This window comes from Kogia breviceps, chromosome 1 (assembly GCF_026419965.1).
Source record: "Kogia breviceps isolate mKogBre1 chromosome 1, mKogBre1 haplotype 1, whole genome shotgun sequence".
NCBI lineage: Eukaryota > Metazoa > Chordata > Mammalia > Artiodactyla > Physeteridae > Kogia > Kogia breviceps.
The window spans coordinates 87,325,583-87,350,073 of NC_081310.1; the positions used below are offsets into that span (position 1 = coordinate 87,325,583).

Here is a 24,491-nt window from a genome sequence, read left to right on the forward strand (position 1 = left end):
AGCCTCTGCACACATGGTTTGCAGGATAGAGGCGGGGAAGGAAGTAGCCATCTGGAAGACTCAGCGCTACCCTCGCAAAATTGGGCATGTGTCTCCCCAGTGGACACCCCAATTTATTTTACCTTTTCTCACAACTTTGTAACTTCCTGTTGCCTCTGTGCTCGAAGCTTCTTCCTCTGGATTCCTGTCCAACTCAGGAGAGTCCCAGATCCCAGAATTTCTGGTCCTTGGGGGCAGGTGTTCCAGAGAACAGAGAGACATGTCCTCCTGCTGGCCCCGCTCTGGCCCTGAGAGCCGGGTACTGTCCCCTTCACTCCCAGTGGGAGCTCGCCCCGAGGAGCCTGGGTCCCAGGGGTGAGAAGTGATGCCGATGACTGAAGGTGTAGGAGTCAGGTCGTCCTCGGGCTCCCCAGAAGCCTGTGGGTCCATGGGGTGTCCTGGCAGCAGGCTCCACAGGATCAGGTGCCGCAGGTTCTCCACTGGAGGGGAAACAGGGCAATGGCTTCCTGGAAACAGGACTACACACCTCGCCAGTGGGGGGAGGGTGCAGAGGTGGCAGGAGGGCCACTGCTCCCCTCTCCCACAGCCATCTTGGTGAAACTGCTTCAGTCACAGGGTGGAGCTGGGGGACTCTGGCCAACCAGCTGGTGGGGGCGGGGGGGGAGGAATGACAGTTGTCTCTCTGCATCCATGTCTCCTCAAACACAACAGGGAGAGCCTCTGAGCAGGTAAGAGAGTGGGGTGCCTGCCATGGCGTTCACAATGGCCATGCTACTGGGGCACCGGGGGCTGACGGTTGGGGCCACGAGGCGCTCACCGTCCTCCAGGGCTGCATCGGCGAGTCCTTCCATGAACAGAGGGCCTGGGAGGGGCAGGAGGATGGGGTCCCTTGTCCTGCTGCCCCTGTTCTCTCCATCCAGGGAGGCAGAAGGGTGAGGCAAGGTACCCAGCTCCTCTTCTTCTATGCTGCCCTCCTGCTCGGAGCCCTCTAGCAGGACCGGGTGCTTCCCTTTGACCCTCTGCTGGGGCCCAGTGCCTGTTTTGGATGGGAGGACAGTGTAAGACAGGGAAAGAGGGAGGGCACTTATGGGTTGATCCCAGGCCCAGCTTTGGGTTCAAGGGGCTGGGAACATTGGCTGATTCCACAATGTTTACTGAGCACCTACTATGGCCAGGCACTGTCCCAGGCTCTTGGCATACATCAGTAAATAAAACAGAGATCCCTGCCCTACGGAACTTAAATTCTAGTGGACGGACATAGAGAAAAATAAAATAGGTAAGTAAATTGTCTAAATAAATTAGAGAAGTGCTACAGGAAGGAAGAAAACATAGCGCAGGGTGTGGGAGATCAGGAATGCTGGTATTAAACCGAGTGGTCAGAGAAGGTATACTGGTGTAAAGCTGACACCTGCACCAAGACTTGAAGTGGGTACAGGAGTTAGGAGAAGCATTCTAAGCAGAAGGAAACAGAAAAGGGACCCAGCCAGGGAGCCCACCGGGGAGATTTCTCTCTAAACATGAGACCCTAAGTTATTTCACATAAAAACTCAATGAGAATTCTGTCTGAGACCCTCTCGCCCCTGCCAATCCCATCCCGGTGACTGTTATCTTCAGCCCTTTGGGCTCCCTACCCCTGCCCCCACAAGACTCCTGTGCCTGCAGATCTGAGTGCATTCTGCTCTCCGTTAGGCACCCCCGGACCCGACCGCCCCTCTCCTCCTCCCCTGCTTGATACCTGGCACCCAGAGAGCCCAGGCTGAGAGCTCTGTTCAAGTGAGCTGGTCCACATTCGCTTCAGCCTGTTCTCTTTCCTCTTCCAGACTCTTTCTTCCTCACTCTGTTTCTTCTTTACTCTTATCAAAACCTCACACCTCTGGCCCCGACGGCCCTCTCCCATCACCCCCACAGGCACACCTGACCACCTCCCTACTGTGCCTGCAGAAAATGGACTGGGTTGGGCTCCCACAAAGACAGCTCAGGGGACTTACCTCCAGGTACTGTCTCAGGCTCTGGCTCACTACGGAACACCTCGGAGTCATCCAGTCCTACCCTGAGGGAAGAAACAGCCACGGGTGAGAGAGGATGGCCTGCTGGGAATTCTGGCTCTCTGCCAGCCAGGAGGAGGTGGCTGTGTCATGAAATTCCACTCTGGCCTCCCGAGTTGGGATGGGCAATGAAGGCGCAGGGCCCAAGGAGGGAGGGGTTTAGACTTCGGCACCTGCCGTCTGGCTGGCAACCTGGAGGGGAGGGGAGGTGTCGGCCAAGCTTCTCCCGGTCACGATCTTATACCCCCCACCCCACTTCCGGCACAGTCTCTACTGCAGCTGAGTGGGGGGCTGCAGGGGGAGAGCAGACGGGGACAAAGGCAGAGATGTGAGGGGACCTTCCCCCACCCGCCCGCTGACGTCTGCCCATCCCCAGGGGGGAAGGGCTTAGAAGCAGCAAACAAGTGGCCTGGAGTGGGGATGGCGAGGGGGCCTGGAGGGCTGAGCACCTGCTGGGTGTGGGGCTCTGGTGGGCTGGCTCCTGGGGGCCTGAGGGCGGCGGGTGGACTGGCTTTGGGGCGGCTCCAGGGTGCCTGGTGGCGTTCTGCACGGCCTCTTCTAAGAGCTCCATCCATCTGTTGCTCAGCAGGAACAGAGAGGACTGGTGGTGAGAACAGGATGGAGGCACACAGCCTCTCTCCCCTTACTGACCCCCTGCGTCAGAGCTGCGAAGCCCTTCGCCAGGCCCTGCTCTGAGGAACCCCTCTGCCCAGCGGGGTCCCCCATTCCTTGCAGTCCTGACTGGCTGCTCACATTGGGTTACATTACTCACAGCTACCAATTACTGAACACCAACCCTCTGTTACTCGTTGTGCTAAGCATTCTATATCTATCTCTCATTTTTTAAAATTAATTAATTAATTTTTGGCTGTGTTGGGTCTTCGTTGCTGTGCGTGGGTTTTCTCTGGTTGCGGCAAGCGGGGGCTACTCTTTGTTGCGGTGCGCAGGCTTCTCATTGTGGCGGCTTCTCTTGTTGCAGAGCATGGGCTCTAGGCACGCGGGCTCAGTAGTTGTGGCTCGTGGGCCCTAGAGCACAGGCTCCGTAGCTGTGCCTCGCGGGCTTAGCTGCTCCGCGGCATGTGGGATCTTCCTGGACCAGGGCTCGAACCCGTGTCCCCTGCATTGTCAGGCAGATTCTTAACCACTGTGTCACCAGGGAAGTCCCTCTATATCTCCTTTCTCTCAAAATAACTCTCAAGAGGTAGCATTATCCACATTTTGCAGATGAAAACCCGGAGCCTGAGAAACTGCCTGACTCGACCTATCTCCTCCCACCGTGCCACGCTGTCTCTGGCTGGCCACTGTCGGGAATACAGGTGAGTGAATGCCCTGGGTGGGGATGAGGGTCCTGGAGGCAAACGCCTTTGAAGAATGTGGGCATTTGCAATGCTTGATGGGGGAAGGGAAGAAAAACCCCAGGGGAAAGGAGGGGGGCCAGAGAAAGGAAAGCAGACTCAGACAGGCTGGAAGACTGCTGGGGACTCCTCCTCCCTAGGGCAGGCCTGCTCATGGGGTCAGGGGCGGTGACACTGTAAACCTCTCTACGCCTGTCTTATCTCCCACTCCCGCTCAAGGCCCTGTCCTGTGAATGCTCTGGGGCGCAGCCCTGGCCTCCCCGTCCACATCCTCATATACCACCCTGGTCCCAAGGGGACGGCAGTGACATGGGACCACCACCCCCCATCAGGTAATCCTCACGTGTTCTTGTCTGATGACGTCAATGCCACCAGCTCGTAGATCTGGGGTGGGCCCAGTTCAGAGGTACAGATAATGAAGAAGGCCCGTTTATCTGTGTGAGAGAGAGAAGGCAGAAGGGTCTGCATTGGGGGTGTCAGAGGCATGACTGCAGCCTGAGCCAAGGCGACAGAGTGCGGACTTGAAGTCCTCACCCTCAGCCGGCTGAAGAATGCAGCACCAGACGGACCTGGGTCCTCAGAAGCACTTGGGGCTCGTTTACAAAGAGGACAGAGGCAATTCTGGGTCCCCTAATGCCATCTTCACAGCCACCCCCATTACCTCTCGCTTTCCAAACAGCTAAGGCTGAGGGGTGTATGGTGCTTACGGTTTATAAAACTACATCATATGCATCCTCCCTTTACACCCCCCCTCCAAGAGACAGATATCACCTGCCATGTTATAGATGAAGAAAGCAGGCCCAGAGAATTTGGTTGCCTGGCTCTCGCTCCAGAGCCCTTCTTGTACACACTCTGCTTCCCACTGAAATGCTCTGAGCACTGGACCAGGCTCTGCACTGTGGGTGCGTCCGTCCTCTGCAAGCGAGCTCTGCCCGTCACTTTTGCAGCAGGAAGGCTTGTCCTGCTCTTCTCTGCCCAATTCTGCTACCTCATCCTCAGCGCCCATATCCCATCCTGCCTGAACCACACTGTCCTCCCTCATCTTGGTCCCCATCCTACCCATCACCCTACCCCACACTGGACCACATCCTCCTGCTTCAATGAGTCAGGGCTAGGAGGAAAGGAACACAGGTGGGCTGATAAGTTCTGTACAGCCCCGGATCGGCCCCGCATCACCCAGTGCTCGCTGGACACGAGTAACAGGGCCCGTGGCCCCGGGGTGTGGGCCAGCTAGGACTGTCTCCTCATGGGTACCTGTGGCCACGGAGCGGACGAGCACGGCATTGAGCTTGAGCACCGGGCTGAAGGTCTGCTTGCTGTCCGAGGAGCCCACGGCTGTCTTGCTGTGGCACTTCAGCAGCAGCTTCTCATCCTGTTTCTGCAGCAGCACGAGGAGGTCCTCCAGCAGCAGCACGTGGAGGTCTGGAGGGGTGTGGTGCTTGTGAGGTGTTCTCTGTTGCCCACTCATCCCCCATTAACACATGGGGTACCAGAGGCTCTTGGATAGTCATCTCCAGGACCTAGGAAGCCCTGGAGTCTGGTGACCTCTGACTGCTTTGTTTTTGGTCCTTCCTCCCCGTGCTGTGCTTAAGGAGCCCTGAGCTCTCATCCCCAGTCGTGTTTCAAGCTGCCTCCTTACCATCCCTTTAGAGCACCGGGCACAGGGCTTATGATCCAGAGAGGGAAGCGCCCAGGGGCAGTGCCCTAGACTCCTTCTTGGCCCCAGTTCCCTGGCACTTACCCAGGGTCTTATCCTTGCTGATCCTCCAGGTCAGGGGCCCCTCATGGATCATCTTCCTGGTTGTAAGATCCAGACTCTGTTAAGGAGACACCATTTATTCAACAAGTACCTGAAAACCTAGACATTGTGCTAAGGTGCTGGGTGTCAGTGGTGAACAGGAGTAGTCCTTGCCCTCACACTCCTGTGGGGGATGCAGACAAGTAAAAAGGCAACTACAAAGTCACGTGCCACGTGCTGTGCTGGGAGATATGCCGATGGTTCCGGCAGGGGTCTCTCTACCCCCTACTACATGCTGTATACTCTCCTAGGATCACTCTGCTTTACCTGCCCTTTCCCTCAGCTTTACGTTCTCCCAAATGACCTTCACCTTTACCTTGAGTTTACTCCCATCCCCTGCTCTCCCAGACTGAGTTTGAACATCTGGTCTTTATGGTAGGGCTCTCTGCCCTTGTCTATCTTGGGATGGGGTGACAATGGTAACCGGGCCTGTGTGTATTCCAGAGCCCCCAGCGCGCCATCCTATCACAGACAGGCTCAGGTCTCCTCCCCTCCACCTTCTCCCGGTCCTGACCGGAGCTCTGCTCCTAAGGGTGCCCAAGAGGTACGTGCGCAAGTGGGGCTGACCACGCTGCAGCCTCAGCCTCCTACCTTGAACTCGGCTGCCAGGGGGTTGCTGGCCCTCTCCAGGGAGGTGGTATCCAGGCGTTTCTGGTAGCCCTCTAGACGGTGCCGGTTCTCTGTCTGCTTCACTGCTTCATTCACGTACTTGAGAATTTCCCGGCACTGATCCCGGGCCCGGCAGAGTTTCTCGTGCTCAGAGGTGCCACCTACCCATGGGGCAGAGATGAGGTGGTGAGGGCTCCTGCCTGAGAAGTCTGTCAGAGCCTGAGAATGCCTGGCTACCAATAGCCACTGGCCAGTCGCCAACCAGCAGGGATGGGTATAGATACACCACCCTTGCCTAACTTGGACCTCAATCGTAAGGATAACTTACACTGAGGGTCCTCGGGTTTCAGACCATGGCTCTGAAGACACCGACAGCTCTTGGGAATTCCTGCCTGGACCACAGCCACTCTACAGGCGTGGAGGACAGGAACGGGGACAGGGACTGTGGGTGATGACAGTGATGGTGTCTCCCTCTAGGAAGACCTGTTCAAATCAGGTTGTGGTTCTTCACATTTCTACACACTGACGCCAACATCCCAAACTTGAGGGTGGTGAAAGCTGCTCAGGATCCCAGGGACAGTGACAACCTGGGGTTAGACCCCCCTATTCAGCATGGTCCCCTACTCCTGTGGAGTAAGCACGCATGGCTGGATCTTTTGCACATCGCACAGAGACGTCCAGCAGGGGGATCGACAGGGCTAAAATTTGGCCACAGCCTCTGGCGTGGGACCACAATCCTCAGAGGTGCCAAGGTGCCCTCTGTGCGCTAACCTGTGTCACTCAGATGCTTCCCCCTGGTCTGCACAGAGGCCCCACACAGGCCAGAGGCAGCCCTCACCTCCTTCTGCTGCTGAGCACCTTAGTTTTGCCAAAGCACATTTACAATCATTACGTTCTTTGAGAGTGACCATAACAACACAAGGATGAAGACCCTGAAGACCAGAGAGGTCAAGTGACTTGCTAAGGACACAAAGCAAGTCAGTGCTAGAACCAGGGTCTGAGCCGCGGGCTGCTGCCTCCCAGCGCCAGCCTTCTGTGAGCCCTACCCTCCGTGTGCTTGATGATGTTCTCCAGCAGCAGTGGGTACTTGGTGAGCCGCTGCATCTCAGAGATGATGAGGTCTCTAAGCTGCAGCCGCCGGCACTGAGGGTGGCTCTCAGCCTCCTAGACAGAAGGAGGAACAGAGGAAGACGTTAGCCTGGATTATGAGCTGGCTGTGAGCTCAGGACACGGAGGATTGTGCAAATGCCGAATAGGTCCTAATCCCAGGGGATCACTTAGAAACGGTGGTGGCAGCTTCTTGCTTAAGTATTTAGGGAAAGGTTGGTGGGGGCAGGAAGACAATAGCCCAAGAAGGGGATATGGTCAAATAAGCCACATAAAGCAGGTATCATTCCCACTTTCTAGACAAGGAAACTGAGATCCATCTAAGTAAATACAGGCACTGGTAGGTGAGTGGGGCCTTCTGATGGCCAGTCCAGTGTCTCCATCTTGAGAGCGAGGATGTGTCAGTGCTTCTGAAGAGGGGGCGTTGGGGAGGGTGTGGATGGAGCAGCAAGTTGCCGTTTACCCTACCCTGTAGAGAGAAGAGGGCAAGCGCCTGGAGCTGGGGGCCAGGAGGGGAGTCTGGGAGATTGTGGGTGAAGCCGGTTAACTGTCCCCCTCAGCACTGTTGAGTGAGCTATGACTGAACTGGCTGCTTTCGGCGGCAACGAGGGGAGGCCGAGCGTACCTGCATAAAGAGCTGGAACCGGCTCTCCTTGCGCTGCCTGGTCTTGATCAGCTCCAGGGCAATGGACTGATAGGAGCAGAACTGCCCGGCCACCTGCTGGAGCTCCTCCCGGGCGGGGCCATCGAACTGAGAGGCAGAAAGGACACCACAGGGCCCCGGCCTCACACCCCTGCCTGGGACTGCTCCCCCCGACCTCCTCTGCCACCTCCTCCAGGCCTGGGCGGTCATACCCGAGCCAGCATGAGGTCACTGACTTCTTTGATGATGGGGCCCTCCTCCCGGAGCTTCCTCATGGCTTCACACCAGGAATCTGGGGCAAGGAGAAAAGACAGAAGTGCCTGGGGTTGAGCCGCATGGCCAGGCCCTTCATGACGAGAGAAGAGGGATCTGACGGCAGGGCCGTGGGGCAGGGTCTCAAGTCACTTCACTTGTGGGGGGCTGGAATGCTGATGTTCAGGCTGCATGTCAGGTTCTCTCACCAAAGAGGACTGTTGGGGGCTAATTGCACAGGGGGTCCTGGCATGCGGGCAGAGCTGCGGCAGAAACCTGAAGGCTGGCCAGGGAAGGGGGCAGGCGGGTGGGTTCCTCACTGTGGATCTCGATGAGCTCGGGCAGGTTGGGGAAGAGCCGCGCCAGCTCCTCCCGGGGCAGCAGGCCCTCCTTCTTCATCCGCTGGTAGAAGATCAGGTCCAGCACCCGGAGTGTGCGCAGATGGGAAGCCTCTGTCACAAACAGCTCTGAGCGGGGGCAGTGACAAGAAGGGGCAGAAAGACAGAGGGAAAGCCCGTCAGCAAGGATCTCGTCACTACTGTGACCTCCAAACCACCTTTGGTGCTGGTTTCAGATGCTGCGTCAACTTCTCTCTCCCCAGGGGCCAGAACTGAGGTGGCCCTTACAGGAACCACAATGCGTCCGCTCTCGCCCCCAGGCCCCCCACTATTTTCTCTACCACCATCTGCACCTGAGGCGCTCTGCACCTGTTCCCGCCTGAGTCTCACCGTTGATGACCTCCTGCCGGTCAATCTCCCTCTGGCTTAGCCCAGCCACCACATCCTTGCCCACTGTATGCTGCCAGTTTTGGGCGTCGGGCTCTGGCTCCAGGTCAGACAGCTGGCCCAGGTCATCTTCTAGGAGGTTGGGGAGGAGGGCATCTGTGCAGAACCCCAAGCTGGGGGACTCAATGCTCCTGGGGAAAAACAGGCAGCTCAGCATCACACGGAGGAAAAACTAAAACACGGGGTTTGTCCCTCCGCCTCCTGCCCACCCTGCTTGCCCGGGGCCCATGGGAAGCCAGCGGGCCACGAAGAGGAGCTGCACCACCAACCGGCCCCTGGAAGGGGAGCGGGGGCAGCTGAGCATGGCTGGGACACGGATACCTAACAGAGGCGCTACGGCACCCATCACTCACCTGCGGCCCATTTTGGGGGTGAAGGGAGGGGTTGGGTTCTCAAGAGACCTGTGGAGAGAATGTCAACTCTCAGCAACCCTCTGCTCCTGCCCGGCCTCCAAGCTATCAGCGGGCTGAGCCCCTGAGCCCCACCCACCTGGTGGAGAGGCTGGAGGCAGAGGACGAGGCTGACTGGTGGAGGCGGGCAGCCTCTGCGGCCGCATCCATGTCCACGTCGCTGCGAGAACGGGGCACGTTCTCTGCCTTCCGGGACCGCTTCATCTCCTCCCGGCCCTTCAGGCTCTCAGAGCGGCCCAGGCGAATCTCTGAGCGAGAACTGGATGGAGAAGGCAAAAGACCTTGGGGTCTTATATCTGGCCAGCTTTGACCTGCTGCCCCATCTCAGGGGTGCCTCAGCGCTCCCACCCCAAACACCAGACCCAACTCCCGGTGGCAGATACTACTCAGAGACAAACCACTTCTGCTACAAAATCCTTCCTTTCCCCAGCCCAGCTGCATGGACAGAGCCTCCCAACTTCCTTGTGACTGGTCAGGAAGGGATCCCAACAGGAAGGTGAAATCTGGGACTAACAGAATCAGACTTGTGGGGTGTCCGGATGCCGAAGACCCCAAGTCCCCGTCAGGAAAGCTGTGGACACCAAAGTCCCTCACCAGGGACAACAAGGTCCCACCTTCCCTGCCCCTGGCCATCTCTGGCCCTCTGCTTTGGAACAGGTCGGCTCCCACCTTGGACTCTGCTTGAGGCGGATCTCTCCTTTTACAAGATCTTTTAACAGGGAAGTAAAAGCACCATCTTCACACACTCTTTAGTATTCTCCACACTGCCTATCAGAAAATTCTATCTGCTGTTGAATTCCCACCCCTCCAGTTGTGATGTGGATTGTGGATTTCTTCCATTCTTATCCTGACAGCATCCTTCCTGGGCTTCCAGTCCCCTCGTGGGAGCAGACGAGCTTGGGAGGGTGCTTACAGGGGCCTGTTTACTGATGGGCAGGAACCTGCTCCCTGGCCTACCATGCTTGGCCACTGAGTATCCGTGGGGCTTGATGAGATACTGACGACTGGGTGTTGCTCTTTTTTGAGTCCTGCAGTGCATCAGCCCTGTGACAGCTGGCATCTCTGACCCCTAGCTGCCCCAGGATGGTGCCTCCCCCCCCATGGTCCTGCTGGGCTAGTTCTTTGCTGACATTATTACTAATCTACATCCTGCTCTGCCTCTAGGACCACAGAAGGCCTGGAGAGTCTGGAGAGCTCTTAATAGCACAGCAGGTTGCTTCAGAGAAGGAGCCAAATGGCTTGGTCTCCATTCATCAAGTCTCTCTGAACCGCCAGAGGATCCAAATGCCGCTCCCCTGCCCAGGTCCTGAGGGTTCATCTGCAGGCTTAGAAATCATACTGCCAGCTGATGCCCTACTGAACTCACCCCCTGAAGTCTGACAGAACAATTCCAACACAGACTAACTCAAAACACTTTCACCAGTGCCCCACAATGGGTCACCTTAGCACCACAACAAACCTCATGCAATGAGGTTCCTGGGGTTTCTTTCAAGTACCTAGAAATGAGTAATGATCCCACCAAGAAGTGAGGCATACAACCCACCTCTGGCCAAAAATTCCTAGACTATTGCTGTCTAGAACTGGGGGCTTCTTACACCTGTTTAGTTTCTATGACAATCTCTCACCCACCATGCTGCCGATGCCATTTTGTCTAAGATGTCAGTGAACTCATAACCATCAAATCCAAAGGCTTCTGCTGAGAGTAGATTTAGAATCCCAATGAATGTCTCAGGGCAAATTTACCTAACGACTTGAAGACTACGTCTACAAATGGTCTCAAATATTTCCTCAAAATGTTGATAGTATATCTTATAATTGTACATTTGATAATCTGTTAAGATCACACCTATCCCAGCAATCATATAATTTGTATATTTAATTTACTCAGTAATATTAGAACTCAACCTCTGACCCCAGTACAAATCTAACCTTTATCTTGCCTAAATCTTTGTTAATTCTCACTGTGGCAAAATCTTTTAATGAGTATTAAGCTTATAAAGGCTTAGTATAAACAGAAAGGAGTAACCCTGCATATAAGCAGGAACGTTTGACTTACAGTTTGATAATTAGTTATTTCAGGGGTAAAATGGTTTGACTAATCAGGCTGCTACATGCTGACTTGCCTTTGGGTCTGCCTTTAGTCCAGCTCAGCAGAGTACACAGGAGCTATTTTTGTATACACAAGACCACATTTACTATATATACCTCAAGTGTGACTTAAGGAATTTGCAAGGATGTTTCTGACTACAGGCAGTTTTCACTTTAAGTGCTGGCTACAGAATTTTAGACATGACTTGATGGCTGTCATGCCACAGTCAAGAGCAAGTCTAAGAGTACATTTCGCCACCAGAGAAGGGCTCTTCTTAGAATCCGGCCAAAGGTGGAGAATTGTGAGCAATGTCACAGCCGCCATTCCCCTTTTTCTTCTTGAAAGAAGAGCAGTTTGTTTTGAATCAATGACCTTTCTATTTCTTCGCTGAGATGTACATCTGATGCCCAAGTTACACCGTCTGCCTTTAAAGCAGCCAGCAGAACCCCATCTCTAGCTCTCCTTCATGGGCACCACAGACTGTCTTTAGCCTGACTTCCTTACTGCCCAGGATTTCCCTTCACCCCACTCTGTACTCTTCTCTAGCCTTGTCATTTAGGGTTTCCCGACTAGCTGCTTTATAAACATCATCTAGCTCATTCTTGGGGTGGAGGCTACTGAGTGGCCAGGGGGTGAAACCAAAGGAAATTTTAAAGGCATATGGTTCTTGGACTGGAAGGTCAGGGCCCCTGCTCTGGCCTGATCACCAGCACATAGTATGTCTTCTTCTGAACATACCCAGGCGGGAAAGGTTGGGGGAGAGGGAGAGAGCTCTATAGCGGGAGCCTTACAGTCTAGTGGGGTAGACTAGACTAGTAGCTGGCACTGACCCTTAGCCCTGGACCCTGCCCACGCTCCCTTCCCTGGGCAGCCAGCAGGCCCCATCAAGCCACTGCTACCTGTCGCTCTCCAGCAGGTCCTCGGGAAAGCTTCCTGTTGAGAGTCGCTGCGTCCCAGGTTCTGGGGCAGCGTACTGCTGGTTGTTCTCAAAGTGCTGAATGATGTTCCTCACGTTGCCTGGTTTGACTGGAAGCAGAGAAAAGATAATGAAAGATACTCTGCTTTCTGTCCAGGGATGACTTCTCGGGGCCCTCACTCCCCTCTAGCCCAGAAGACAGCGATGAGCAAGCATGGATGAGAACAGCATGGGGGCTGAGGGTCAGGAGACATGAGACGAGCCCTGGCTCTTCTACTGTGTGGCGTGGCACGGGCAGTCCCTCCACCTTTCTGGGGGCTACTCTTTCCTCAGATGCAAAATGAGAGGGTTCGAAAGTGCATTTGCTATGGATATTTCTTTTGGCTCTACATTCTTTATTACAGTGATTCTCATGCTTGAGAATCGTTACTAGGTTGTTCCCAAGAGCCATATATGTGTTAAAAAAAAAAAAAGTTAGCCAGGAAGACCAAAAACACATCAACCTTGGTATAATTTGGCCAGGTTGCCTAATTTACCAAGCACTTTTCAAATTTATACTACTTTTAGAGTTCACTGTTTCTGGTTTTCCTTGACTCTCCTTTCTGTTCTTTCTGCCCTCACCCCCACCTCTTCATCTCCATCATTAAAGAATCAGACCCTCCATTACCAGTGAGGGGGGTCTTAGGAGGAACAGAGGAGAGATGCACTCTCTGCCATTCAAATTCCAGATGCTTTTCAAAGCTAAGACAAAAGAGAGCTGTTCTTGTTCAAAGTAGAGAAGGCAGGTAAGAGAGTAAAAAGGCGTAGGTGATGACATGTGGAGACCCTGGAGAAGAAAGCTCAGGCCCAGGGGCTCAGTGGCTCCTCTCTTCAAAGTCGATTAGCTCAGCTCCAGGTCCAGGATGTCAGAACAGGAGTTGGGCTAAAGATGCTGCTCTGCCTGGACCAACAGGAAGGATAATGGGATGGGGAAGGCAAGACAAACAGCCCCGGGCGCCAGGCCCTGGTCCTAACCACACTAACCAGAGATTCTGACGTTGACATATACAAACTTATAAATCTCCCTGTGTATCTAAATGTGAGATTCGTAAGAAAATTTCCAAGCCAGAGGAAACAGAAAAACATTTAGCTGGTCTCTTCAAAGCTCACAATTTCATATCCTTTAGGCAGGTAATGTTTTTCTAAAACTGCAAAATAGGTGGCTGTGTATATGTGTTAGGAGTAGGGACTGTTACCATCACTCCCATTTTGGAGACTTGAGTCAGATCTGCCAGTCCCAGATTGAATGTGCATCTGGGCCTTGGGGCAACTGCAGCAGCCTGGGTCAGCTGTGCAGCCACAGCCCGGAGCATCCCTGGCTGGGTGATGACGTGGGAGCCTGGGAACATCCTATAATAGAATGCCTCCGGGCAGAGCCCATTGTTCCCTCTCCCATGGGCCACTTGGAAAAGGCCCAGTTCTCGGGATATAGTTACACCCTAAGCTGTGACAAGGAACAGGTGTGGCCCTGAGATTTGGTATAACTGAATAACCCAGAGTAACAGGGGAAAAAGACATGTAGAGAGGAACGCGTTTTTGAAAAGGGCAAAGTTTTCATCAGTAACCTTTGCTCTCCCTTCCTCCATTCTCTGAATAACAATGAAACTAAACAAAAGTGAATTATATGTCACTAACAATCAGATACTTTCACTAATAAACAGGGGCAATAGCTGATGATCCTAAACAGCAAGGTTCTCAATACTGAGGCTTTCTAGCTTTGGTGGGTGTTTGGTCTTTAGATACGCATACAGACTTGTCTGATGTCCTGGGAACTTGAGAACATCAAATCAAACCATGAAATGACAATAGAAAGATATGACTCAAAGAGATGGTGAATACCCAGCATCCTTATCCTCTCTTGGGATCAGCAACCCTACCCTGGGTGTTCCTGTTCCCTCTCAGGCTGACACAAAGCAAGCAGCTTGGGCAGGGCTGCTCGGTCTCAGGCCTGCTGCTTGCCTCATGCAGGGTGGATGGGAGGAAGTGTGGGTTAAAAACTAAGGGCCTGGGTTTCAAGGCCATTCTTTTATGTTTTGCATTGTTTTATAGACTATTTCCCCCCCTAATACTTCTTTACTTATATTGTTTAAAATAGCATAACAAGTCTAGGAATTTAACTTTAAAAATAATTTTGAAAATCATTATTTTTAATTGTCACTTTATATAAAGTGAATTCTAGCAACAGATTAATTTCCTGATTGCATCTCACTGCTATCTCTCCCCTTGATTTACTACAGAACCTAGAAAATATTAATCACTTTAATTGTATGCATATGGACCTCACTGATGGAAAATGAACCTGCCCAGTTCTAGGTTCTAAGCTCCTCTGGGTTAATGTCTGTTATATATGTATTTATTTTTGATACATAGATTCTAGAAGATATTAGGCCTCTAACATACATATGTTAGGGTCATTCTCTTTAACTGTTGCAGTGACGCTGTGCCGGCAAAGGTAAGAGTCAGGAGATGAAGGTGCTACAGTGAAGGACTTAAACAAAGGAGATGATAGAAATGAAAATACCCCAAGGCAAAACTGCTGAAGACCCATTAGGTACTAAAAACAACCCCATATAACATTCAAAACTGAGGATTTTATTATTATTTCAATTGAAAACAAAAATCTGAGGAACTTGTACAGGACGTTTCAACATGCGAGGGTTTCCCTCATTTACATAGAGCCCTGGACTTTTGGAGCTGCATCCACGGAGAGCTGACAGAATGAGAGAAAGGCCGCAGGCCGTAGACCAGTTTTGGAGGGCCTAGAAGCTGGCCTCTGCCAGCACTGCCAGGAGGAGCTTCACCGTGCCGGGGGGCAGTGCCCGGCCCCTCCCTCCCTGCCTTAGGTAGGCAGAGTCCTGCGCCCAGAGTGAGGGCAGGAGCCCCTGGGCAGGCACCCCTGGGCAGGCGTTTGTGTCATGGGGAGCTTTAGCAGCATGGAGGAACATACAAGAGTAATGGAGTGAGGAAAGGGAGGGAGGAAAGAGAGCCAGGACAGGAGGTGATGAAGGAGAGGGGAAGAAGGGCAGACAGGACTTGGGAAATGGAAACTCAATGCTAATGCAAAGAAAAACCCAAAGAAAATGGTCCTTTTACCTTCCACAGGGGACAAGGGAATATGAAATGCTAAAAGAAAACAAACAAAAACAAAAGTAAACCATGAAAAGTCAAATTAATGTTTCAAGAGTCAAAATAAAAATTACATCAAGCTGGAAAATGAAAGGTAGCGGCAAAAATCAGGGCTGATCTAGTAGAGTCCCCTCCTCTCCCCTTCCCCCAAGGCAGCTGTTTCAGGAAAGGCAGGAGGCCCATGCCATGGCCTTTCCCAGGTTCCCAAGACTAACACTGGGGTTTTAAGATAATGACTGGGAGGGCCAGCAGCAATGTCCAGACAGATGACACACAACTGGGAAGAGATCGGTGACAGGATCCATGGAGGTCTGGATTACTGATGGCATGGGGGGAGCCTCTGGGTCCCAAGTCTGCTCCCTTTCTACCTAGTTCTGCGTAATTGAAACCCTCCATCAAGGGCCCATAATTGCTCCCAACACACAGGCCCTCAGGAGGACAGACAAGTCCATGGATGAAGGTGAAGGAGGCATTGACTGTCAACAGGGCAATCTTGCCAAGGGGGAAATACTCCTCTGCACGGCTGTTCAGTATCTACAACTGTCTCTGAGTTCCTAGACCCAGGGACTGGCTCAGCCTTCTTGGCTCTGAAGCAGTTCCCTGTACCTCAGGAGCCGTCACTGGGTGTGGCAAGGGGAGAATGCAGTAGCACCGAGAGGAAGCTGCGACCTCAGAGTTTGTTTGGGCCTTTGGCTGCCAGAAGCACAGGAAGGCCCTCTGCCAACATGCTGGCCTATGAAGGGGCCGAGGTCCCTGTCCAAGGCTTTGATCCCCAAATACTCACTGCTCTGGGAAGAGCTTTTGGGCTTCCCGATGTACTTGAGGATGGGGTTTCGCTTCTTGTCCTCCAAGGCATCCTTTTCTTTCTTGGAATTGCTGCTCTGCTGAGATAAGAGACACTAGGGTTTGGAGAAGGTCTCAGTATCCAGACTGGGCCACTGGTCACCGTGCTACTGCCTCTATGACTAGCCCTAAACAAGCAACTGGAAAGCAGACTCATGCTTGTATCTGATCTAGCGCATCTGCTTCTGGTTCTGGTCTGGGACTGGAGGGAGGGAGAGGGCTGCTCTAGTTTGGGGATTCTCAATGACTCTCCTGATCTGCCTCAGCGCAGGAACCGTGCCAAGAGATGATTCTTTCTAGGGGAGCTCTGTCACCTTCTTGGTCTTCGGGAAGAAGGGTAGCCACTTGTCCTTGTCAGGAGCGGACTGGGCCTTTTCAGCTGTGTTGGAAGGTCGTGCTTCTCGAAGACGGATGCCCGCATGGCTCATGTAGGTATTGAGGGCGAAGTCCATGGGGGCACTGTAAAAGAGGAATGGGGGCGATGAATTGGAAAGCGCCAGCAGGTGGAAGGACTGGGACTCTGCTTTACACAAGCTCCTCACCACCACCTAGTGGGGAGGCAAAGGGCCAGGGCATTCAGAGGGAGGCCCAGAATATTCAGATGGGACAGCAGGCAGAAGCCGGAGAAAAGTCTTGGCCGGCATGACTCCCAGAAGAAATCGTATTCTTTTCCTACGCAGAATGCTTCCTAACGAGGGGATAGTGGTCAGTGGAAGGATGCATCAGTTCACCAAAACATAAGCAACTAAGCCATGGGCAACAGCTGAGGCCCACAGCTAATGTCCTCAAGCATATACACAGGGGTGGGGTGGCAAAGGGATGTGGAGAAGTGCCAACCGGCCCCTGAAAGTCCAGGTAAGCTGCCTTTGCCACCACCCACCCCAAGTACAAGGAGAAAAAGAGACGGAAATGATCTGTCAAGTAGCTTCCAACTGCCACAGATGAAACTGTCCAGAGCTCTGTGTTTCAAACTGTTATTTGCCTCTCAATTCGGTAGACAGATTATCCACTTTGTGGATTCAATGAAGCAAATGTTTCGGCCCTGGCTTTCATCTTCTCTGAAACAGACTTCTAACCCCATCTTCTCTCCCTTATTGAGTGCGTGCATGCTCAAGGAATGCACTCTCATTTTAACACTGGCTATTGAGAAACAAAGAGACATGTATATAGGCTTCAAGGAAAAAAAAAAATATGCCAACAGAGGAAATGTGTTGTACCCTAGCTCCCCTCTGCAGGTGCTGCTAACACAAGCTGATTCTATCACTGCTCCTTCTTTCGGTGGTTTACGACAAAGAAGAGGGGAGGCAGACACAGGGCTAATGTGGGTGGAGAAGAGGAGGCCAGGAATGGGAGTGCTGGCAGCCTGGTGTCTTCACATTGAGGAGCAGACCCACGTCCCAGGCAGTGATCCCCGAGTATCAGGGACTGGACCTCGTGACCTCCTTGTGGTTACACAGGCATCTGGAAACTAAACTTGGACAGACGGTGATCCTCTGAAGCTAGGGACTCCCCTATGACTGGCAGAGATGTAATGCCCAGTAGCTCAACCCCACTCCTTCCCACCTTGATTCAACCACACAGACTCACTCACCTCCTGTCTTCCTCGTATTTGGACCTGGAACAAAAGAAAGAACAGATGACTCAGACTGCAAAGACAGAGGCTCGTCCGCCTGTGCAAGACTGGGAGGAGGGTAGGTTCTTTCCTAGAGGAAGGGAGTGGGTGAGGAAAGGGAGGAGGATGATAAAAGGTCAGACTCAGACTCCTGGTCTCAGCTCTAGAGCCAGCTTGGGGCTCAGGAGGTGAGGGTTCTCATTCCTCCAAGGGGCTCAGTTAGCACAGACTGATGATGATGATGGTGTCCTTCCAGCTAAAAGGAAGGGGAATGAGGCAAATACAGCTTCTTGCTTGGTATCTGTTTCAGCGTCTGAAGCTATCACGGAGGAAGAGGCTCCTCTTTGTGTCCACCTAGAACTAAATTAGAAGGGTTGGGCTGACACTGAGGCAAGAGGAAAGAAGATGAGGGCACAGAGATAATACCTTGAGACCTGATTCAGAGGAACCTATTTAAAAGAGGTTAATGGTAACAGCAACTAATACTGCATGCTCACTATGGGCCAGGCACTATTCTAAGCCATTTACGCGTATAATATTTCCACTCAAAATAATAGGTCTCATATCTCCATTTAATGAGGCTAGCGCTTCCTTCTTTTAAATAGAAGCCTTTATAAGCAGGGTGCCTGTGCTGTCAATAATAACCCCACATAACTCTGTGGTGCCTACGACCTCAAATAGGCTCGGTCAGGTTTTGCCACCATCCCTCGCATGGTTGGGGTGATGAGTGCCATCTGACTGCTAGGGAACCTAAGGCCCAGAAAGATTCAGGGTTTGGCTGAGGGTCAGAGGGCTGTTTTCAAAGAATATATCCTCCCTGTGGGACCTCATCTAATCTCATCTCCAACCCAGATCTCTTGTCAAATGCCAGATTCATCTATGCAGTTGTCTACTCAAATCTCCAGTTTGATGTCTAAAGATCTCAGATTTTGACACGTCCGAGACTGAGCTTCCAGTTTTCTACCACAAAATTGTCCCTCACACAACTGTCCCTAACTCGACTGATGGCACCTTTGTCCTTTTAGTTGTTTAGGTAAGAACTGTGGAGTCTTCCTTGGTTTTCCTTTCTCTCACATCCTATACATCAATTTTTAGGAAATCCTCCTGTTGGTTCTACTGTCAAAATATACTTGGAGCTGACCTCTCTTCACACCCTCCATCGCCAATTCTCTGGTCGGAGCCCTACTGCGTGGGTTCCTGTAACTGATCTCCCTGTTTGGAACCCCTCCTTGTTCTCCCACCACCCTCCACCCACCCTCGAGTCTCTCACAGCTCCAGTGGCTCCTCATTCACTGAGAGAAAAAAACTAAAGACCTTAAAACCGTCCACAGGCTCTGCGAGGCTGCTCTTCTTGTTACCTCTCTGACTTCAGCACTGAGCTTCTCAATCTTCTCTGGCCACACTGGTCTCCTACTGTTCCTCAAATACGTCAAGCACATTCCTACTTTGCCCTGGCTGTTCCCTCTGCCTGGGATGCTCTTCCCCCAAGATATTTCCAAGGATGACTCCCTCACTTTCTTCAGTTGCCCAAATGTAACTTTCTGGATGAGGCTCTATTTGAAATTGCAATCCACTCCCCCCGCCCCCGCCAGCCTTATTTTCTAACATAGTATACAATTTACTTATTTATTATATACTGCTTTCTCTTCCCACAATAACATAAGCCCCACATGCATTGTTGTTTGTTTACTAATGTATCCAGGAGCCTAGAACAGTGCTTAGCATCAGTGGGGACTCCACAGAAATTTGCTGGATTGAAATATCACTGTTAGTAGAGACTATCGAGATAATCTAGCCCAATCTCTGTCATTTTAGATGAGACCAAGGTAGATGAAATGGCTTGATCAAGGTCACACAACTACTCGGGACTTCCCTGGCAGTCCAATGGTTAGGACTCTGCGCTTCCACTTCAGGGGGCACAGGTTTGATCCCTGGTCAGGGAACTAAGATCCCACATGCCTCGCAGCACAGCCAAAAAAAAAAAAAAGTCACACAACTTTTTTGTTGAGTGGGAAGAAGTACTGGGGTGAAAAATCTACCTCTAAGCCTGCAAGTGGCCCTACAAAGTCATCCCAGGCACCTGGGACACTTTTAGAAAATAAGACTGGAAAGATGCAACCACAGCAGCTGTGCCAGAAGTTTCTCAATAAGTTTAGTTAGGCTAGTCCTCTGATGTGATTAGTTAAAAATAGTTCAATTTCCCATGAACCACCTGCCTCCTGAAGGAACTTTATTCCCTGGAGAATCACAGCGTGGTTCTCACACTCAGCATCAGATATGACCTTAGAGCAAAAAGGGAGAACCGTCAAGAAGAGGCTAGGGAGGGGAAGCAGAAAGCTCCCTGCATTCCTGGAGCCCGTGGTTTGTCATAATCACCAAATTACTGTCAGTAGCCCCAGGCTCTGCAACTCCCTTGAAATTCCTGCAGCTCCAGCCTGAGAAATGAAGCAGGAGGGCTGGACTCTCCCCATCTTTCAGCAGAAGACAGATCAGTCAAGCAGTGGAAGAGGGGGAGACATTGGGAAACAGACCCACAAAATACGTCAATCTGTGCAGCATGTTCAGGGGGTAGAAGTGGATCGGAGACTCACAAAATGTCTCCTAGGGCAGCCAGCTGTTTCTCTGCCACCTGGCGCTCGCGGAGAGGGTCCCCATCCAGGTCCAGCAGGTCGTTTTCACCATACAGGCTTCCCAGCCCCAGAGTGCGCTTTGTTCTGAGCCAGAGAAACACACAGAGAAAGAAACACATGTACATCATTGCTGGACAGAGAGTGAGGCACACATACACACATCACAAGAGATGCACACACACTGCAGGGGAAAGAAAACGGGTGAGGAGGCAGGGGAGAGAGCAGGAGGGGGGTGCCGGGCACCTGTAGTCTTGGATCTGCTCCTGGATCTCTGGCATGGCTGCCTCCTGAGCCTCACAGAGAACAGTGCGCACGTCCTCACCGCTCCGCAGGCGCAGGTCTGCGGTGGGAGCCGAGGGGAGACAGATAGGGGAGGGATGTCAGGAGGAGGAGGTTATATCTGCTGAGCATCTTCAAGCCTCTTAGCTCCCTGGGGACACCGGGAGGGGAAGCTGGCTTCCTGCCCTCCTGTTAACCAAGGGAAGTGGAGGCCTGGACCTACCACCAGGTCATTCCTGAATTCAGGACTGGAACCCTGACATCCAAGTCCCAAGGCAAGGACAAACATTTTCAGGGTGTTCTACACTCCATTAAGTGGGGAAATATTAAAGTCCCTCTCTGGATGCGTCCAGACGCTGCTGCCCTCTGACATCATGTGCAAACCTCTGAGAGGCTCATTCTCCTTCCACTGACCCAGGGCCAGCTCGCAAGGCTGAAAAAGGCAAGGAAACCTAACTCCCCACCAGAAACTGGAAGGTGTCTCTCCTGTCCCTACATTCACCCTCTGCCTGAGCCCATAAGCTTTCCTATCATCTGGGCCTGTAAAGTGCCTCTTTTCCAAGGCAGCTTCAAACTATTACCTCTAGAAAGCTCCCATGATTAGCCTCTCAGACTGACATCCTCTTTCTACCACCTGCCTCAGCTCTTCTAGTCGTGGTTTGAGAGTGAGAAGGGAGCAGAGCAGCTGCATCGTTCCCTGGCTCCTCACTCTGTGTTGAGCCGAGGAACTCACACAAATGAAAACAAAAGGACAAAAATACTCCAGAGATCCTGACTCTGCAGGTGGGGTGGAGTGAGGCACTGGTTTCTGTATTTTTAAAAAAAGATTCCCCAAGGGATCCTGATGATCAACCAGGCTTAGGAATCCAATTTCCTCTTTGTACAGATGAGCCGACTGAGGCCCAGAGAGGTCACATGGAAGGTTGGTAGGAACGACCCCGGTCTCCTAACCAAGTCTTGTCTCCCCACGACAAGCTCCCAGGCAGGGTCTGTTCTGTCTGTGCTTGTCCATAAGATACCGTGAGGAGTTCTGGAGGAACTGTCCCTATTTCCCCCTATCTGAGAACAGCTGCCCAAGGCAGGGACTATGTCCCCCCGACCCCCCACCCCTTCCTGAGGGCCCAGCACAACAAGACGGACACCAAGAGAAGACTAACCGTCCTAGGAGCCAACTTACCAATTTCAGCCTGTAACATCTCTGGGACCTTCACTCTCAGAGGCTAAAAGACAGAAGGGTCGGGGCAGAAGTGGTGAGATCCACGCACCCCCAGGGGATGTGGGAGATACTGTGCAGAGGCAAGGAGGGCTCCAGAGCACTACCTTTTCTCCCCCTTTCCCTACACTACCCTACCCTCCACTCACCTCTCTCCAACTGAATTCTAGGCTCGGGATTTGAGAAGTGGAATCTGAGGTGGCAAGGCAAGTTGGGACTCTACTCCGAGGGTGGCACCTGTGCTCTTCCCACTCTTATTTCAAGGACATCAAGAGGCATGGAATGGAGAGGTTCCAAAAAGTGGACTGGTACCAATTTAGCAGCATGGGAGAAATCTTTATGAGGCGATTTGATGGGCTTCCCCTCTCCTTCACTCCCAAGGGAAAACTGGCCTTATGTTACCAAGTCTTCCAGTGAGCACAGTGTCTGCCATTTGCTTTACGACTACCTGACAGCTGGACATTGCGGTGGTTCCATAACAGCCAACAGGGAACAACTGGCAGCTCTAACCTCCTTACCCAAGACCCACTGAAGAGGGCAAAAATAAAAATCTTGAGGAAAAGCCATTTATTCCCCAGTCTCATTAGTCCTAGTAGCTTACTGCCAGATGAGTAAAGTCATTTTGGAATTAGTTTAGTTGATCAGATTAGAAAGTCTAAGATGGGAACTGCCCTCTGCAGGGCAGATCCCGCCGCCAGCGGGATCCCTGACACATCCCCGGGAGCTATGTCCAGATGCAGAGTGCTCATCCAACCCAGACACTGTGGAGTCCCCTCCCTCTGAACCCTGCCTTGGGGCAGTAAGAGCACATCAGGCTGAACTTCAGAAATCTGGGCTCGCCTCTTGGCTCACTGATTTCTATCATCTGATGTCTCTGGGCCTCTGTTTCTTCATCCCAGGGATGGGCAAGGCAAGGAGAGTTGAAGGGGACCAGGGCATCGATCCAGGGGAGAGTAATTAGGACTTGGTGCAAGTTCTTTTTCTCCAAACATTTCAGAGAGAGGCAATGTGCACTCTACCTTGCTACATGTGGGCAAAAGAGGTCCAGAGAGATCAATCTTTAGAGTGGAGCTGGGAACAGAATCCAGGAATCCTCTTTAAGAACCTGTCTCCAGGGACTTCCCTGGTGGTCCAGTGGTAAAAAATCCGCCTTCCAACACAGGGGACGTGGGTTCGATCCCTGGTCGGGGAACTAAGATCCCACATGCTGTGGGGCAACTAATCCCGTGTGCCACAACTACCGAGCTCGTACGCCTCAACTAGAGAGAGAAAACCCACACGCCACAACTAGAGAGAAGCCCACACACAGCAACAAAGAGCCCGCACGCCACAACAAAAGATCCCGCATGCCTCAATGAAGATCCCACGTGCCGTGACTAAGACCAGACGCAGCTATAAAAATAAAATAAGTATGTAAAAAAACCCCAAAACATAAAAACCTGTCTCCATTCGGCCTGAGTGTTTCGCTTAGTTTTTCCTCTGCCTCTGAATGGCCAAACTATATAATAAAATTGAAAATTATAATCCAGTCTATGACTGCCTTACCGCATTTTTCTCTAGGAAAATATTCCAGATGTCTTTTCCCAAGCTTCGAGAATCCTTGGGGTTTGTTTGCTGATAAACTTCTGCACACAAGTAAAAAAGCTGGAAGAGAGAAAATGGGTTAGAGCAGCGATTCTCAACCAGGAGGGCTTTGGCCCGCCAGGGGACAGCTAGTAATGTCTGGAGGCATTTTTTTTTTTTTTTTTCCCTAAGAGACGGGGTCTCGCTATGTTGCCCAGGCTGGAGTGCAGTGGCTATTCACAGGCGCGATCCCACTATTGATCAGCACGGGAGTTTTGACCTGCTCCGTTTCCGACCTGGGCCGGTTCACCCCTCCTTAGGCAACCTGGTGGTCCCCCGCTCTCGGGAGGTCACCATATTGATGCTGAACTTAGTGCGGACACCCGATCGGCATAGCGCACTACAGCCCAGAACTCCTGGGCTCAAGCGATCCTCCTGCCTCAGCCTCCCGAGCAGCTGGGACTACAGGCGCGCGCCACCGCGCCCGGCTGGAGGCATTTTTTTTTTTTTTTAACATCTTTATTTGAGTATAACTGTTTTACAATAGAGTGTTAGTTTCTCCTTTACAACAAAGTGAATCAGTTATACCTATACATATGTTCCCATAACTCTGGCATTTTTGATTTATATCTGGAGAGGTGCTACTGGCATCTACTACTGGGTGGAGTCCAGTGATGCAGCTAAAGATCCTGCCATGCACAAGACAGCACCCCACAACAAAGAATTCCAAAGGTCAGTGGTGCTGAGGTTGAGAAACCCTGGCTTAGCATGTTTCAGAAACCTGTGGTAACTCATCCCCACCCCTTGGCGCACGCACACATATTCCCCCAGCGCAATCTCTCCTCAACCCTGTATCCTCTCCACACTTGACATTTTGTCTTGTACTTGTTTATCTGTTGTTTTAAAGGGTTCGTGTGTTACTTCTCTTTGTGCTGTGCCTCGTCTTCATTCAGGAATGCTTCTGAGATACCGGCGCTTGGGATGTACATGTAGGTGTTCCATGAACACCTGTTGAGCAAATGGATGCTGACTCTGGCTTCTAACAGTGGGAGCCCCGGAAAGGAAGAGCAGCAGTGCATGCCGTGGGCAAGAAGTTTATTCTGGAGAACGTGAGAGCAGCCTCTCTCCTTCATCCCCCTTCCTAAGCATCTGAGCAGAACGGCAGAAGCTGGTAAGG

General features: G+C 52.2%; 1 protein-coding gene across 10 annotated transcripts in view; it reads right to left on the bottom strand.

Moving 5' to 3' along the window:
- ARHGEF11 (Rho guanine nucleotide exchange factor 11) overlaps positions 1-24,491 on the bottom strand; it is a 112,243-nt gene that overhangs the window by 3,814 nt on the left and 83,938 nt on the right. For 4 of the 10 annotated variants that reach the window (XM_067038987.1, XM_067038971.1, XM_059054106.2 and 1 more), the window contains 24 exons: positions 23,297-23,395; positions 21,716-21,758; positions 20,503-20,599; positions 20,221-20,343; positions 17,609-17,632; positions 16,332-16,476; positions 15,959-16,055; positions 15,142-15,171; positions 11,993-12,119; positions 9,084-9,263; positions 8,948-8,995; positions 8,538-8,725; positions 8,130-8,276; positions 7,770-7,849; positions 7,540-7,665; positions 6,854-6,971; positions 5,790-5,968; positions 5,142-5,217; positions 4,655-4,822; positions 3,744-3,834; positions 2,495-2,620; positions 1,989-2,050; positions 818-1,036; positions 123-479 (listed from right to left, as the gene is read on the bottom strand). In XM_067038987.1, coding sequence (XP_066895088.1) covers positions 123-479; positions 818-1,036; positions 1,989-2,050; positions 2,495-2,620; positions 3,744-3,834; positions 4,655-4,822; positions 5,142-5,217; positions 5,790-5,968; positions 6,854-6,971; positions 7,540-7,665; positions 7,770-7,849; positions 8,130-8,276; positions 8,538-8,725; positions 8,948-8,995; positions 9,084-9,263; positions 11,993-12,119; positions 15,142-15,171; positions 15,959-16,055; positions 16,332-16,476; positions 17,609-17,632; positions 20,221-20,343; positions 20,503-20,599; positions 21,716-21,758; positions 23,297-23,395 — 2,950 coding nt within the window. Of the gene's footprint in view, positions 1-122; positions 480-817; positions 1,037-1,988; positions 2,051-2,494; positions 2,621-3,743; positions 3,835-4,654; positions 4,823-5,141; positions 5,218-5,789; positions 5,969-6,853; positions 6,972-7,539; positions 7,666-7,769; positions 7,850-8,129; positions 8,277-8,537; positions 8,726-8,947; positions 8,996-9,083; positions 9,264-11,992; positions 12,120-15,141; positions 15,172-15,958; positions 16,059-16,331; positions 16,477-17,608; positions 17,633-20,220; positions 20,344-20,502; positions 20,600-21,715; positions 21,759-23,296; positions 23,396-24,491 lie in introns of all 10 variants that reach the window. The other 6 variants (XM_059054152.2, XM_059054144.2, XM_059054171.2 and 3 more) reach the window with 3 other exon arrangements.